Source organism: Populus nigra, chromosome 13 (genome assembly GCF_951802175.1).
Source record: "Populus nigra chromosome 13, ddPopNigr1.1, whole genome shotgun sequence".
Taxonomy (NCBI): Eukaryota; Viridiplantae; Streptophyta; class Magnoliopsida; order Malpighiales; family Salicaceae; genus Populus; species Populus nigra.
The window spans coordinates 11192159-11206940 of NC_084864.1; the positions used below are offsets into that span (position 1 = coordinate 11192159).

Below are 14782 nucleotides of genomic sequence, written 5' to 3' on the forward strand. Positions count from 1 at the left end.
CTTTTATTAAGTAAGTGGATGTTCGACTTAAACTTTGTCAAGAGTGTACTATTTATGTTTTGTGATACCATACACTCATATACTTTGGAACAACCTTGCAGGCAACATCGACGATACTTACTGTCCAATAACTCACAGCTGACCGAATCTCAGATCTTTAAATTACAAGATGAACAATTTGCCACATGGTTTAGAACACATGTAAGTCCTATCACAAACTCATTATCTCTTGCAATGTAATTAATTGTAGTCAATGTTACATAATATCCGTTTATTGATTATTGTTGTATTTAATTTACAAGCTAGGTTTATCAAATGGGAGGTAGTGCTGCTGTTTCACTGTCTTTACTATGTCTGGGCCCTGAAAGAAAAGTCAAGTGCTATAATGGATATTTTGTCAATGGATATGTCTTTCATACTGACGAATACGAGCATGGAAGAAAAACATACAACAGTGATGTTTGTATTAAGGGATTGACTTCTAGTGAGTTTGAAGTTGACTACTACGGTAGATTGGAAGAGGTCATCGAACTGCAATATCATAGCGAGCAAAATAGAGTGTTTTTATTCAAATGCTATTGGTATGACACAACTGACAGAGAAATCAGAGTAGATCCTCACTATGGTCTCGTTGAAATCAATTCAAAAGCTAGACACCGCAAAGTAAACGACGTCTTTGTTTTCGCAAAGCAATGCCAACAAGTTTATTACACATACACCCCTTCCTTTAGAAAGGACCGATCAAGAGTTGATTGGTTATCCGTTTTAAAAACAAAACCCAAGGGTCGTGTCGAGGTTGTTCAGGATGAGAACGAAGACACAAGTGTGATAGATGAAGTCTTTCAAGCTAGTGAGTTGGTTGAACCATACCGAGTTGCTCCGTCGATTGACTTAGAAGAAAATTTGAATTTTCGTGTTTTCAACGATAGTCTTGTTGATGTTGACGCAGAGGAGTTGAATGTTGTTCTGAGCTCTACTAGTGGAAAAAAGAATGTTGTTGAAGAAGATGATAACGAAATTGAAGAGTGCGATGAAGCTGATGATAACAATTCGATAGAGGACGAAGATGAAAATTCCGACTAACTAAACATGTTATAAAGCCTTATTTTTATAATGTAATAATTTGAAACATGAAATATTTATTCTTCTTTAAGGGTCAGCCTTTGTTATTGTGTTGTGTGTGTTGTAAGATTACAATTCAAGATTTTTTGAGAGGGTTACATTAAAAAAATAAGAAAAATTTACCTTTTTACCGAAGGATATACCGACGGAATATAAACCGTCGGTATTTCACAGAGAGTTGCAAAAAAATTACGGGATTTTGCCACATTCACCGACGGATATACCGACGGAATATAAACCGTCGGTATTTCACAGAGAGTTGCAAAAAAATTACGGGATTTTGCCACATTCACCGACGGATATACCGACGGATTTCCGACAGCCGTTCCGATGTCCAATACCGACGGAATCACCGACGGTTTGTCGCACGCATGTCTGACATGTGTCCGTGTCACTATTACCGACGGAATGTCCGACGTCACATACCGACGAAATTACCGACGGAGAACGCATGTCTGACACGTGTCCATCTGAACCAGTACCGACGGAAATTTCGACGGATAGAAAAGTTTGGCGGGATTTCCAAACTTTTTTGGTGTGAATTTCAATTAATTTCCGACGGAATTGCCGACGGAAATTAATTGCACCGACAACAATTAATTTCCATCGGAAATATTGCTTTATATACCGCCCATCCCCCATCACTTTGTTCGTTTTCTCCTCTTCTCCTCTCCTCCCTTTCTCTGCTCCTCCCTTTCTCTGCTCCTCTTCTCCTCTTCTCCCTTTCTCTTCTCTCATTTATATTTAGCTTTTAGAAGGATTTTTTTTGTTTTGGTGGTAGTTTTAAAAGGTATGTATTTTTTTTCTTTATCTTTGTATTTTTTTTATTTTAATTATGATTAATTTTTTTGGTGTTCTTTGTTTTGTATATTGTTTGTAGATAAAATCTTAAATTCAACACATTATTAAGGTAAGCATTTTTTAGTTTTTTAATTTTATTTATTAATTTTAGTTTTTTAGTTTTGATATTATTGTTTGTATTGCTATAATTGTTATTGTTGAATTTATGTTAAACATGTTAATTTATAAATATAATTGTTATTGTTGATTTATTTTAAAAATGGTAATTTATATATATATAGAATTGCATTTAATTAGTTTATCTTAATTTAGGATATTATTGTTTCTATTGCTATAATTGTTATTGTTGAATTTATGTTAAAAATGTTAATTTATAAATATAATTGTTATTGTTGATTTATTTTAAAAATGTTAATTTATATATATAGAATTGCATTTAATTAGTTTATCTTAATTTAGGATATTATTGTTTCTATTGCTATACTTGTTATTGTTGAATTTATGTTAAAAATGTAATATTAATCCGTAAATTTGAATGTATGACTTAAATCTAATGTTTGTAACTCTAAATATCAATTTAACAATGAATGTTCATAGTTGTAATTCTATATGATGTTATTGAATAAAATGTTGTGTTGATGATGATAAGTTGGGTTGAGATCCAGGATGATTGAATCGGGATGTGAAATAAAATTGGAAGTGTAATATAATTTTGTCGACAACTTGGGACCCCCCAGTACAGGGGAGACTCTGTCGAATTTTTTTTTAAATAATCGAAGTTAATTATGTAATTATTCGTGTACATTTGTGTAGATGCGTAGAATGAAATCTACAGCACGTCGTCAGAAGACGGTTGCAGCTAGTTCTTCTAGCAGCGAGGAGGACGTATTCTTAGGTGCTGATCACGGCGAGGAATCTACGCCAACTTGTGATGCTGCCTCTTCTAGCGCGGTTTCACAGCGCAGAAGCGGTGTGCCTTCACAGCGGGGTCAATTCACCCGTAAGTACCAGGCACAATGGAAGGATGACCTCTCAATGTAAGTTTGTTTAGGTTTTAGTTTTTTTTTTATATACTTATAACATAATTTATGAACAACTAATTAATATTAATTACTACTTTTATTTAATTCCAGGTTCACAAACATTGAGGCTGCAAGGACTATAACATTAGCGTTTAAATCGTCGATGGAGATTCCATTGTTTCAATGGAGCCAGGTTTCCAGACATCCTGAGTGGAAACCTAATATCGATGCATGGTTTAAGCGATTTCAGGTCGGTGTAAATTTTTAATTTCCAGCTTATTTTTAATAAATGATTTTTATAATTTTATATCTTGTACTATTTTTATTTTATATGAATTATTTATATACACAGAACAAATTTGAGTGGAATAGGGCGGACAACAATGTTGTGAGGAGGGTATGGGAGAATCACGCGGCAACTAGGTAACATCGAAAATAATATTTATTTTTGTTTTATAAGTTTATGTTTTAAATTCTAATTTGTTACTATGGAAGTAGGTTGCGTGATTTTTGGTATGACACCCAAAAAAAATCAAAAAGACATGCGAGGGATAACGGCCTTGAAGGATGGAATGAGGTGGCGGTTTGGCAGGAATTCAGACCGCCGTTCATCTCGGGGGAAATATGGACGGCATATATTGAGCACGTGACCTTAGAGCGGTTCTCACGGCGCTCACAGTCTGGCATCGACAACCGGAACCGGCAAATTTATGGTTCGGTGACCACGCACACTGGCGGATCTGTCCCATTCAGCGCACATGCAAAGCGGATGGTAAGATTAATTTTAATGAAATATATCGTTAATTAATTTGTCGTTCCTTATAATATATTTAACTTTTAACCTATTTTTTCCTTACAGGTTGCGTCTCTTGGACCTGAACCGAGTCCAATGGAGCTGTTTCTAGAGACGCATGTGCGGAGTCAAGACCGCCAAAAGGGGGTGCAGCAGTTCGTGGACAACCGTGCTCAGCACTTCGTGGTATGTTCGTTCATTCATTTTATTTTGTAAATTATTATTTTCTTGAATTGCATCTTGAATTGCATTTGATGATTTTTTTACCGATGGAATTTTCAGGAGACCTATAATAGCCGGTTGAGGGAGAGATATGGGGACAATCCGTCGACCCATCCAGATTTCGATCCAGATTTGTGGATGGAGGCGGGATCGTCTGGTGGACCCGATAAAAATCGGGTCTACGGGCTCTCGAACACTACGGCTGACAACTTGTGTTCGACTCGTAGTGTCTCAACTGTTGGAAGCTCTCCATCAGTATCGAACACCCAGTCTGAGGAGTTCATTGCGTTGAAACAACAATATCAACAACTCTCGACGAATTATGATGAGCTCCGTCAAATAGTCATGGAGATGAGATCAAAGATGGGTGACGATACTTGTGCAGCTTCTTTTTGGCCGTATGGTCCAGGGAACAACCAGCCTCCTCCTCCTCCTCCACCTCCTCCTCCAGCTCCGCCGCTATTCTAGTTTAATTTTGCTTTTTAAACACATTAAATTTGTAATGAATATTATTTAACATTACTTTTACATTATTAATGTTTAATGCATTTCTATTTGTTTATTAAGGTTTTTTACAATTAATAAATTTTTTATATATATTTTAAATACCTACCGACGGATAGTATCCGTCGGTATTTAACAGAGAGTTGGCGAACAATTACCATCCATGCCATCATTACCGACGGCATCACCGACGGGATTAAATCCGTCGGTGATTAAATTCCGACGGTATTACCGACGGATATTCCGACGGATAATATCCATCGGTATTACTTGCACAAAAATTTCCAGCCACGCCATATTTACCGACGGATTGTCCGTCGGTAATGCCGTCGGTAATTACCCTTGAAATTACCGACGGATTGACTCCGTTGGTAATGTTCCCGCGGGAAACTTTTTTTTGGGCGCGCGCGTATCCGTCTGTAAACCGTCGGCGTTTCCGTCGGTGGATGGTTTTTTTTATTTGCGACAGAATTAGCGACGGAAATGGGATTTACCGACGACTGTTTTACCGACGGACGTGTTCTGTCGGTGAGTCCGTCGGTATTATTTTCACCGACGGATTTCATTGCTGTCACCGACGGAATGAGTCCGTCGGTAACACTGGATAATGTTGTAGTGAGTTATTATAATAGAGTTATTGAGTTTTCTTCACGAGATGTTGTAATAGGTATGGGGATCCGAGAGTGGAAATGGGAGGAATTAAGAATTATTAAGAGAGAAATGAATAAAACTTGTCCTCTAGAGAAAATAATGGCTAACAGAGTCAAACCCAAGCCACTGACATGGATTCATTAATCCTACCCTGAATAGTTCATACTATCAATGAGTAATGCCGAAGAGATTTTTCGATTACATATTGGGAACTAACAGAGATGCAATTGGCTGGTTGTAGTTCTGTGGCAAAGCCAGCCTGTTCATAAATCAAAATACAAGCTTGTTATGTTTTTATAATTAGGATATCAAAATACAAATTTGAAGGGAGAAAAGGAGGAACAAGGTAACATGGAAATAATAGACAAGAGAGTTCCATTCTTTCTGTCATCTCCTGTGGGGGTTAACAAATTATCCTAATTTTGAGCCTTCAAAGAGATGCAATAAGCGATTTTGTAAATTGCTGTACTTAACGAGCTTACTACTTATGAGCTTACTACTTATGTGATTGGCATGTAGTTCAACAAATTTCTTATATGCATGGATCACTTTGAGGGGAGCTGAATTGCGTAAATCTTCTCGAAGTTGAGTATCAGGGATAGAACATGTTGTTTGGGTCCTGCAAACCTCTTCAAAAGCAAGATAAAAGCTTCGCAACCTTTCCCGGAGAAGAGCTTTCGAGACAAAATTTGAATCGGACCCCTCATCATTCAGTATATTGTGGATTGGGTTCCAAGTAATTCTCTCATAGTTCAACACAAGCTGTTGGAATTTCTTGGTGTGCTCTCGTATCCATTCCTCTCCAAGTATGAACTGAAGTTCTGAATTCTTCACCTTTTCAGCCACGTAATGTATGTTGTTCATCAAGAATATGTGCTGTAAAGAAGCATCTTTAAATGACTTGGCCCTGTTGTAGAGCTCGTATTCTAAAATGGAAGCAACCACTCGAAAGTAGAGAGCCACTGGGGAAACGTCGCATGTGCCTCCATTTATGCTCTCTTCCTCTTTAGCCGAACTTAGCAGGAAGCAATTGGATAGCCATTTTAGAAGTGAAGCATCCGATCCCAGTTGGAGAGAAACTGGGGAAAAGTTGGATGTATCTCCACTTATGCTCTCTTCTTGCATAGCTGAACTCATCGGGGAGCCACTGTAAAGCCATTTTAGAATTGAGGCATTTGATCGAAAGGAGTGAGCGATTGGGGAAAAGTCGCATGTGCCTCCACTCTCTTCTTCCACATCTGAACTCTTGCAAGGGGATGCTAACATGGGATCTTCCCCATCATAGTCCTTGAGGAGAAAATTAAGGGTCTCGCTGTAGTCAGCGAGAGTACTGACGTACTTCATTACATATTTGGTGAGAGGGTGAATTCCTTCAGATGGAATGTTCGCAAAAGAATCTCTCGTCATGTATGTAACAATGTAATTCTGAAATTCATGAAGTGTTCGCCTCACAGAGTCAGCCAATCCCCTTAGAACCTCATCACTGTTAACTCTAACTCGAGAAATATCCTTGTCAGAGTACAAAGAATCTATATTTGGATGAAGACCAGCCAGGATCTCGTATATGTCAAGATTATGGAACAGTTTTTCTGGATTTAAGGGGTGAATAGACGTGTCTTTCCCAAAATACTTCAATAGCAGCAAGATTAAATCCCCAGGCAAAGAAACCAAATTAACCGTTCTGAGTTCCCCAAAAATCTGTCCAGAGAGCCATTTCTCACTAGCAAGATAGACACGTACAAAGATCTTCATATTCTGAATCCATCTCTTGTTCTTCGATTTTATGCTGTCCAACTCTGATTTGAAGTTTTCCCACTTCGAGAATAGCACATCTTCAATTCTCGGTTTCTCCTTTTCAAGATTGAAGAGATACTCATTCCAGGCATCTCTTCGAAGGCTAATAAATGCCAGAGAACATTCATCACCATAGCCAGAAATGAACATCAAATTTGCAATTCGTCTGAGCTCAGAAATGGCATCATATTGAACCAAATCAATGATGAACTCCTCTGAATTTCTGTTAAAAATACATCTATCATCTGAGTTCTCAACCAAGTAATCCCCAGGACTTGAGAAAAAGACTATATCGGCAGCACTTGAGAAAAAAGAAGCATGGTTTGGCTCAAAGGGTTGTCTGTTTTCAACTAGCATGTGCTTGAACACCACCTCAAGCCTTTTCATTGCCAGTTGAAGAACTTTTTGAGCCCTCTGTAGCATCTTCTTTTTGCTGTCATCATTCCGACACAAACTCTCCAGTCTTTCATTCAGCTCTCGGACTTCACCAGCAGCATTCAGATACGCAGTAGCTTGATCAAGATGCGAGTCCCAGATCATAGGCCAATATCTTTCCCAACTCATAATCTCCTCCTGAATAAAATTTAGCCTTTTTTCAATCTTGTTTTTTTCATCAGCCTTTCTTTCGCCGATTGTGATTGTGGTGGTTAATTGGGTATGAAGGTCTCCCAAAATCTCCATCTCGTCATCTGTAAGATCTTTCGCCGATCTTAATGCCAACATAGTTTGCTTCGCCGCAGCAATAAGGTTTCCTTCCCCTTCTAATTCTGGAATCACCATGTCAGGGTCCCCCATAGATTACAAATCGAAGATCACCAACAATCACAACCTCGATAGTCAATAATCAGAATATTGAACCACAAATCCTGAATTTCAACTACACCTCTAAGATTACCTTTCACGTTGCTAAAGTAGCCTCTAAACTCTAAGCTATAGACTTCGATTCCCAAAAATCACAGCACTAAATGCTAGTCTGTTGGCTGGAAATTTAGAACATTAATTTTCCAAACCGATATATAAACTCTTTTGCTGGAGTTCTCAAGCAAGTAACCAGTGAAGGAAATCTTGAGTGCTTGCTGCAATTAAGCACCGCGATTCAAGAACTGATTACAGGAAAGAAAATGAAAATAATTGCATAAACTTAAGACCAGAACAATGAGAACTTTCAGTACACTAGAAAGAATCACTATGATCAACCGTCTCAGTAGACAGCTCAACAGTGATCAAAAAACATTGAAACCCAATTCACTTGTGTGCGCGCGCGCGCATTTCCATAAATTTCGAGAAAAATATCTTTAAATTTTATTAATCATCACATATATTAAAAAGAAATTATTAAATATATTATCTTCTCTTTTAAGAAATTCTACATGTCAAAATTAAAAAAAAAATCCATATAAAGAGAATAAATCTCTTTATATGTATAGACATATTATTTTGTTTTATTTATTATTAATTTTCTTGAGAAGATCATTATTCAATCTTTAAGAATCATTGATACATGCTCACAGTCTCAAGATCATGGCATATGATGGCATAATAAACATAAACATATCTGAAATGAACAGGGCCAAGACAAGCTGAAGACAATCAAACAAAGAAAGGAATGGAAGGACAACGCATATTTTAGATTTTGAAGTCAAGAGATGAACAAGCAAGCATCCGATTTATTTTCCTGAGAATACTAAGAGCTAAAACTGACCTTTCTTTCGTAGCTCTTTTATCAACTCAAGAAGACATTGGAGCCACCGTCTCTCTCTGCTCTTCTTTTTCTAACCAGTTAAAAGTGTTGACTCCAGGGTTCAGCCATAATGGTCTTACGCAGATACTACAACATTTCTTTCCGACAGGGAAACAGGAAGTTTCCTCGCCGTGCGTGGCACTCTAACATGCATTTAACCCCCAAATAGTCAAACAAATATATATCTTTTTTACTTCTTTGATTGATTGAGGTCTCTTGTTTGGGAATTTCTCTGCTCTTTCATTCGGAGGGAATGTTTCTTGGATTAATAAGGCCCAAAGGACTACAGGTGCCAAGGAACATCCATCAAAATACTTACGAAGAACAGATAGAAGGCCCAATAATAAAAAATCGCAAGTTTAATCCAAACCCAAATGCATCCATGTGAGATCATTTGGACTTTCTACCATGTTAAAAACAAGTTAACATGAAACAAGATTTAAATTGTTTTTTTTTATTAAAAGGATGTTTGAAAGTAATTTTTTTTCCTTATAAATATATTAAAATAATATATTTTTTATTTTTAAAAAATTATTTAGAATATCAATACATTAAAACAACATGAAAATATTAAAAAAATAATTATTTTTTAAAAAATTAAATTTTAACCAACTTTTATTTGAATCGCAATCCCAAACAAAATTTAAAGTAATTATTAATTTAATAAAGCCAGTTGATATGAAATCCCAAATAAATCATAAATTAACTATTGATTTAATAAATCCAGTTGTTTCGATAAAAACTCCATCAAGATCTATTCTGGCCAGGAAAAAAAAAACAAATTACTTAGAGTAGTATTTACAACTTAGACGGGCTTATGTTAACTAAAAAAATCTTTACCAACTCATTAAAACTCACGTGTAATTGATTTAATTTAGTTTTAATACTATTTATTAAGGTAATTAATCTATTAGATGTTATTGAAAGGATTGACCTCCTCCTCGTAACCCGTAAATTTAGATTGGATCTAGTTTTCAGCCAAATTTAAAAACTAAATTTTTTATTAACATAAATTTTTAAAAATACAGTGATACCATAAAAACAAACATACCATAATTCATTAAGTTTTTAACTCAAGTAGTCACACTAATTGAATTTAACAATATTTATTATTATTATTATTATATTTGATAATAAGGAATATTTTGAACCATCTATATGTAAAAATTAATTAATTATTTATGATTATTGTGTCTTTATAAGTTGCAAAAAATAAGAGAAACTTTCTATGCCGTTGATCGCTAACGAGCATGTGATACAAATATTATGTAAAGGTGCACTGTTTGACTATTCACGAGACATCTCAGTTTTCCAGTCCATTCTTCGTCGTTGACTTTCTCAGGCATTGTTGTGAAACGGGTCACGTACATTACCTGTACAGCTCGACCATGTACTTTAAAATAATAATAAAAATAAAAATAAAAAAAAATGAAATAGAATAGTTTGTCTAAGTCGTGATTAGAAGATGGGACGTTCAAGTTTATTGTTATAAATCTTGATATTTAAAAAAATAAAAAGAAAAAAGAAACATGATGACTAATATTATGGAAAAAATCTTGACAATATAAATTTAAAGTATGAAGAAAGGCAATTAATAATGACTCGAGTATATTATATTTATTATCTTTTTTATATATATTTTTAAATTGTTTTAATATGATAACATTAAAAATAAATTTTTTTAAAATAAAAAGATATTATTTTTATATTTTTTCAAGAAAAAAACATTTTTTTTTAAATAACATTATTATAATTCCAAAGACTAACTAAGATGGGTTAGAGGCATAAAATCAGAAACTGATGTTTCTATGTCTTGATTACACGTTATTCTGGGACCAACGCATGATCTATGTGAGTGGCAAACTTAGAGCTCCAAGTTCATGTTCTTGAGATGTATCAGATGACCTTGCATCATAAAGACTGCTTTCATTTAACAGGGAGGGCGTACAGATGTTCAATTTGCTCATGTTCAAGTCTCTTTCACTTGGGAAAATTCATAAGAGTATAACGCGCTCTACCCTGTTATCATCTTTCCAGAATCCAGACAGTGATGGGCTAACATGTATATCATTGGAAATGTCCCCACCTCGTCTTTGTTTTCTTGCTGCCATCCTTCCCTGTGTAGGAGGAGGACATCGTATGTGCTTGCAGACAAAACCATTTATCAAGGACACTCAACTTTCCCTCTCGACTCGGTCCTAGTTTTAAGCAGCCAATTTTGATATATCAAAGACACAAATTTGCCTGTCTGCTGTGTTGAGGGTCATGTGGCTGGTATGGTTCAGAGCTCGGGGATTGCAGTAAACCTCATGGCCCCAGTTCTTCCATGTAGTGACTCCTTCCAACTCCCCAGATGTTACCCGGCAACTGCAGCAGCAACTTGCAAGGAACGTGGGCCAGATGGCCGCCCAGTTAATGAACTGGGCACCTCCATCGTACCTGATTGGATCAGTTACGTGTTGCATCCAAATATTCAATCGAAGCCTTGCTGTGGTAATAAAGTTCCAGAGTCGTCTTCTGGGAAATTTTATTTCGAAATTTCTAAGAACATTAAGAAATTTTACCGTGGTGTTTGTTCATCGAACAGAGTGAGCAGGTGACATTGGAAACAAAACCTGTCCTCGAGGGTAATATAATGGACAAAGATGCAACTAAAACTGCTGTGGGGATTGTGCAATCACAATCTAACCAGTTTATGTTAGCTAGCCAAAGAGGACAATGATACAGGATAAACCTTTTTTTTTTATTCCACTCATACATTACATATTGTAGAACCGAGATTTTCCAGACATTTTGGCTAGTGATGGTACGAGCCAGGCCACCTTGGCCTTTTATCGATCAAGTGCAAATTAGAAGAGCGGAGGAGAAAGAAAATATTACAATAGCAGAGGAGGTATAAAACTAAAAGCCTAAACCCCAGGTTTAAGAAATGACTATGATCTCCTGTGGGGATTGTGCAATGATCTTTGAGACCCCTCAAAGAGATCCAACAAGTAATTCTGTAAATCATCTGCACTGTACTTGATGTGCTTGTCACTAATTTGATTTGTATGTCTTCCGACAAATGTCCGGTAAGCTTGGATCACCTTGAGGGATGTTGAGATTCGCAAATCTTCTCGTAGATGAGCATTTGGGATTGACCACGCTGTCTGCGTCCTGTAAACCTCCTCAAAAGCGGTATAAAAATTCCGAAACCTTTCCTTGAGAAGAGTTCTTGAAGGATTGGAATTCCCCTCTTCCTTCAGTATAGCGAGGATAGAACTCCAGGTATTTCTTTCATAGTTTATCTCATGCTGCTGGAATTTCCAGTTGTGCTTTCGAATCCACCCATCTCCAAGTATAGACTGAAGATTCGAATTCATAACTTTTTGAGCCATGTAATGAATGTTGTTCATCAAGAATATGTGCTGCAAAGAAGCATCTCTATATAGCTTGGCCTTGTCATCAAGATTGCATTCTAGAATTGAAGCAACTGATCGGAAGTGGAGCGCCAGTGGTGAACCATCACATGCACCTTCTCTAGCGTTCTCTTCTTCTGTAGATGGATTAATGTCAGGGGACAATGACATGGTATCCTCTCCATCTTGGTCCTTGAGGAGAAAATTGAGAGTTTCCCGGTAGCCAGTGAGAGCATTGAGGTAATTCATAACATACTTGGTGAGGGGATGAATTCCACCTCCTGCAATAGGGTTTGTTGAGGTGCTTGTTGAAATAGCATTTTCAAATTCGAGAAATGCTGCCCTTACAGAGTCCCCCAATCTCCTTAGAACTTCTCGACAGTCAATTCTAACACGAGCACCACCCTCATCTGCATATAAGGAATCTATGTCTGGAAGAAGATCTGCTAGGACCTCATACATATCAAGTATAGGAAACAGCTTTTCTGGTTTATGGGGACCAATAGATACAGCTTCACCAAAATTTAAAAGCCGCAGCATTGAAGCCTTTGAAACCTCAGCAAGAGAAACCAAATTAACTGTTCCCAGATCCCAAAAAATCTGTTCAGATAGGCATTTCTCACTAGCAAGATAGACCCGCACAAAGATCTTCATAGTCCGAACCCATCTCCTGATCTTGGAATTTAAGCTGCCCCACTCCAATCTCAGCACATCTTCAATGCTCAGTTTCTCGATTTCAAGAATAAGGAGAAACTCATCCAAGGCATCCCGTCGAACACTAACATATGCCTGGGAACATTCATGATCATAACCAGAAATGAACATCAAATTTGCAATGCATCTAAGCTCAGGAATCGTGTTAGGATTGACTAAATCAACAATATATTCCTCTGAATTTCTGCTAACACTATCTCTATGCTGAGATTCCTCAAATGATTCATCCCCAAGAGAAACTACTGAGCCAGCATCCTCTTCACTTGAACGAAAAGACATATGCTCTGGCTCAAATGGTTGCCTGTTTTGAATGAGCATATGCTTAAACTCTTCCTCAAGCCTTGCCATTGCGATTTGAAGAACATCATGCGCCCTCCTTAGCAGCTCCTTTTCTCCATCATCTTTCAAACACATAGCCTCCAGCTTTTCTGTCAATTTTCGTACTTCATCAGCAGAATTTATATACTCATTAGCTTCATTGGGACCCAAGTCCCAGATCATAGACTGATCTGTCTCCCAGATCATAATCTTGTCCTGAATAACATTTAGCCTGCCTTCATCATCACTTATTTCATCAACCTCATTTTCACTGATGGTGGTTATGGTAGTCAATTGGGTGCCAAGCTCTGCCAAGATCCTCTTCGCATCATCTGTGAGGTTCCTTTTCGACCCTAGTGCCCTCACAATCTGTTTTGCAGCAGCAATTAAGTTTTCTTCTCCTTCTAATTCAGGAACCGCTGCGTCATACTCCCCCATAGCTAGAAAGTTCACAAAGAATAGCGATCACAAACTCCCAACCAATCCCTTTGTTTGATCAACAACCAGAACTGAACCCCAATCCTGCAACCACGCCTCTTAATAATTGTCTTCCAAACTCTGAGCTATAGACTTCATTACCCTAAAGGCTGAGCAATACATGCTACTCTCTGATCTTACCTGGAAAACCACACATTAGTTTTCCAAAACCAAATTCCAAATACTTGCGTATCCAATGCCAAATGTTAAGAGGAGATAACAAGTACAACTTAAAAAGTGAAACTTCGCATTGTCGGTTAGAGGACTGCAAGATCATTAACTGCTTCCAAAAAAAAAATAAAAGAAGTAACTTCAAATCTACAAACAGCAAGAACAAAGAAAGGCAATAAAAACCCAGTTCATTCAGCACTACATATCAATCATTCATACAAAAAATGACCAAAAAGGAGACGGAATCTCAAGCACACGAGGGTAACATAGAAAAATATGCATATAACACAAATGAGGTTCTAAAGATTTCGCATAGTCATAGACAAAAGCAAGCTACATATAAAGAACAAAACTTGATTTACTCCTCAGAAAAAGATCAGCAAGATCTAAAAGGATAGTAATAATAAAAGAAAAGGCAGATAGAAAAAGAAACATCAACCAGTCGAGAAATCAAAGTAGAACTGACTGACCTTCTTCTTTTGAAGCTTTTAAAGTAAAGGGTTTTCGCCTTGGAGATATCTTATCAGGTTGCTTTTGCAAGTTGCTTGCAGGCTGCAATCTCCAAAGTGCCTCTCTCTCTCTCTCTCTTCCCTATTTTAAGGAGAAGAAGAATACAAGTCCTTCGTTATGGATTTCTATGTGGCATCTGACCAAACTGTTTTACGCGGAAAAATAAAGGACTTTTTCTTTTTATTTGTCTTAAATATCAGATATTTATATTTCCCTCAGTTTTAGAGAAAATTTAAAATTACAGTAGAGTAGATATTTTTTATTTAAAAATATATTAAAATAATTTTTTTTTAATTTTTAAATTTTTTTTTAAAAATCAACATATCAAAATAATTTAAAAATAAAAAAACTCAAAACTACAGTACCAAAGGAATCTATGATATATAAAAAGTAAAAAACGAGTTAGAGAATTCATGAATTAATAAGTATATATTTAACCTGTTCTAGATTAAATTTTTAAGAAATAATAAAAGATTTCTGGACTTCATTTTATGGATAATATCATAAAAGTTATTTTTTATTCACTTTTATTTTAAGCTCATGT

At 36.5% G+C, this 14782-nt stretch overlaps 2 protein-coding genes across 4 annotated transcripts; both read right to left on the reverse strand.

Annotated features, from left to right (window-relative positions):
- Positions 1-5291: 5291 nt before the first annotated feature.
- LOC133671025 (exocyst complex component EXO70E2-like) lies at positions 5292-8800 on the reverse strand. 2 transcript variants are annotated; one of them, XM_062091641.1, is made up of 2 exons: positions 8612-8800; positions 5292-7985 (listed from the first exon to the last, which is right to left on the reverse strand). In XM_062091641.1, the coding sequence occupies exon 2, from the start codon at positions 7702-7704 to the stop codon at positions 5527-5529; it is 2178 nt and encodes a 725-aa protein (XP_061947625.1). In that variant the 5' UTR covers positions 7705-7985; positions 8612-8800; the 3' UTR covers positions 5292-5526. The 2 variants fall into 2 exon arrangements, with proteins under 2 accessions (XP_061947625.1, XP_061947626.1); XM_062091642.1 differs by having other exon boundaries at positions 5292-8012.
- Positions 8801-11372: 2572 nt separating this feature from the next.
- On the reverse strand, positions 11373-14365 carry LOC133671247 (exocyst complex component EXO70E2-like). Of its 2 annotated transcripts, none has more exons than XM_062091952.1 (2): positions 14199-14365; positions 11373-13688 (listed from the first exon to the last, which is right to left on the reverse strand). In XM_062091952.1, the coding sequence occupies exon 2, from the start codon at positions 13516-13518 to the stop codon at positions 11584-11586; it is 1935 nt and encodes a 644-aa protein (XP_061947936.1). In that variant the 5' UTR covers positions 13519-13688; positions 14199-14365; the 3' UTR covers positions 11373-11583. The 2 variants fall into 2 exon arrangements, with proteins under 2 accessions (XP_061947936.1, XP_061947935.1); XM_062091951.1 differs by having other exon boundaries at positions 11373-13698.
- Positions 14366-14782: the final 417 nt, after the last annotated feature.